The 2,231-nt window shown below is 58.4% G+C and overlaps 1 protein-coding gene across 1 annotated transcript in view; it reads right to left on the minus strand.

The window, feature by feature from the left end:
* Positions 1–2,231, minus strand: part of DAPK3 (death-associated protein kinase 3) — a 7,474-nt gene that overhangs the window by 1,189 nt on the left and 4,054 nt on the right. Inside the window, exons 2-6 of the mRNA XM_010005586.1 lie at positions 1,862–2,222; positions 1,010–1,139; positions 782–830; positions 584–610; positions 333–485 (exon numbers count right to left, since the gene is read on the minus strand). Coding sequence (XP_010003888.1) covers positions 333–485; positions 584–610; positions 782–830; positions 1,010–1,139; positions 1,862–2,222 — 720 coding nt within the window. The remainder of the gene's footprint in view (positions 1–332; positions 486–583; positions 611–781; positions 831–1,009; positions 1,140–1,861; positions 2,223–2,231) is intronic.

Below are 2,231 nucleotides of genomic sequence, written 5' to 3' on the forward strand. Positions count from 1 at the left end.
CCCATCCCTGGCAGTGTTGAAGGGCAGGTTGGATGGGGCTTGGAGCAACCTGATCTAGTGGGGGATGTCCCTGCCCATGGCAGGGGTGGGACTGAATGATCTTTAAGGTCCCTTCCAAATCAAACCAGTCTATCATCCCATGATTCCACAAGAAGCAGTAGGGAAACAAGGAGATAAATGGGATTTAAAAACAAGCAGCACAAGAGGGATGGGCAGAGTATGGGCTGGCAGCACAGGCAGGAGATGTGAGAGCTGCCTGTACGTGGAGTGTCAGGCAGGAGGGACTGTTCCCTCTCCCAGGGTAATGCCCAGCTCTGCTCCCTGTCTCTCACTTGGGGTCCTTGACCAGCAGGCGGCGGATGAAGTCCTTGGCCAGCTCACTGGTGTTGCTGAAATACTCCTCATCAAAGTCATAGTTGACAGCAGAGATGTTGGTCAGGGTCTCCTGCTTCGTTTCCCCCAGGAATGGGGAGGCTCCGCTCAGCCTGCAGGGACAGCAGGTTGTGACACCCCAGAAAGTGACAGCCCGAGGTGGGGGGTTCACCCTGCAGGGCCTGTCCCCCCAGACTCCCCTTATACTCACAGGATGTAAGTGATGACCCCGATGCTCCTGGAAAAGAGAGGAAGAGGAGGATGAAGCTCCACAAAGCACCATCAGGCCCCTCTCCCTGAGCTTTCAGCAAGGGGGGGGGGAGCCACCAGCACAAGCCCAGTCCTGGGAACCAGCCACTGGTGCCACCAGGGCCAGCACTGGAAGGTTCTTGGGAGGGGACTCACTCACCACATGTCAGCCTCCAGCCCCAGAGGTTCATAGTTCACAATTTCTGGAGCTTTAGAAGGAAAGGGGGAGAAAACAGGCTTATTCGGGGGAAAAGAAGCCTGTTCCCATGGACACAATCCCAGCAGCTGCCCAGCTTGCTGCACCAGACCTTTGGGCATCTCCCCAGGATTAAGCCAAATTTTCAGAGCCCTGAGGAGCCCCAGGGGAACACGACCAGCCAGGCCTCACCTACAAACTCTGGGGTCCCAAAGATGTTCTTAAATTCATTCCCAGCTTCAATCTTGTGGGCGATCCCGAAGTCGATGAGTTTGATGCGGGGGTTTGGCACGTTCTTGTCCAGCAGCATGATGTTCTCTGGCTGCAGGGGAGGAGCTGGTGTTTATACCTGGAGCCCTGGGGGCAGGTCTGGGCTGCCCAGTTCAGGAAGGACAAGGAGCTACTGGAGAGAGCCCAGCACAGGGCACTGAGATGCTGAGGGGCTGGAGCTTCTGCCTGTGAGGAAAGGCTGGGAGAGCTGGGGCTGCTCAGCTGGAGAAAAGGAGGCTGAGGGGGGGTCTGATCAGTGCTGGGGAATATCTCCAGGGGGTGGCAGGAGGATGGGGCCAGACTCTGCTCAGGGGTGCCCAGGGACAGGACAAGGGGCAATGGGCACAAACTGGAGCACAGGAGGGTCAGGTGAAACATGAGGAAACACTTCTTGACTGTGAGGGTGGCAGAGCCCTGGGACAGGCTGCCCAGGGAGGCTGTGGAGTCTCCATCCCTGGAGACATTCCCACCCCACCTGGATGTGTTCCTGTGGGATCTGCTCTAGGGGATCCTGCTCTAGCAGGGGGTTGGACTGGATGATCTCCAGAGGTCCCTTCCAACCCCCCCACTCTGGGATTCTGTGATTCTCTTTACCCACACACATTTGCCTGTGGGAGCCTCGTGCTGCCCTGGGCTCTGTCTCCCAGAGGAAAGGACACACACCTCAGGCAGGGGGAGATCCCAGAGCCAGCCCCACTGCTCTGGGGTGCTCGTCCCCATTCCCCAGCTGCTGAGGAGCACGGGGATGGGGCATTTGCACCTCCCAGCCCTCACCTTCAAGTCGAAGTGGGCGATGTGCTTGGAGTGCAGGTAGTGCACCCCATCCAGGATCTGCTTCAGGAACTGAGTGGCTTCCTCCTCCGTCAGGGACTCCTTCTCAGCCAGGAAATCAAAGAGCTCTCCCCCGGAGACCAGCTCCAGGATCAGCACCACGTCAGTCTTGTTCTCGAAGATGTCGTGCAGGGTGATGATGTTGGGGTGCTGGATCTCCCTCAGGATGTCCACCTCCCTCTCGATCTCCTCCCTGCTGACCCCCCGGCGGCTGGACGAGAGTCGCCGCTTCTTGATGAACTTGGCCGCGTATTCCAGCCCCGTCTTCCTCTCCCGGCACTTCCTGACAATGGCAAACTGGCCACTGGGGGGG

The sequence above is a fragment of the Chaetura pelagica genome, unplaced genomic scaffold, assembly GCF_000747805.2.
Source record: "Chaetura pelagica isolate M959 unplaced genomic scaffold, ChaPel_1.0 scaffold741, whole genome shotgun sequence".
NCBI lineage: Eukaryota > Metazoa > Chordata > Aves > Apodiformes > Apodidae > Chaetura > Chaetura pelagica.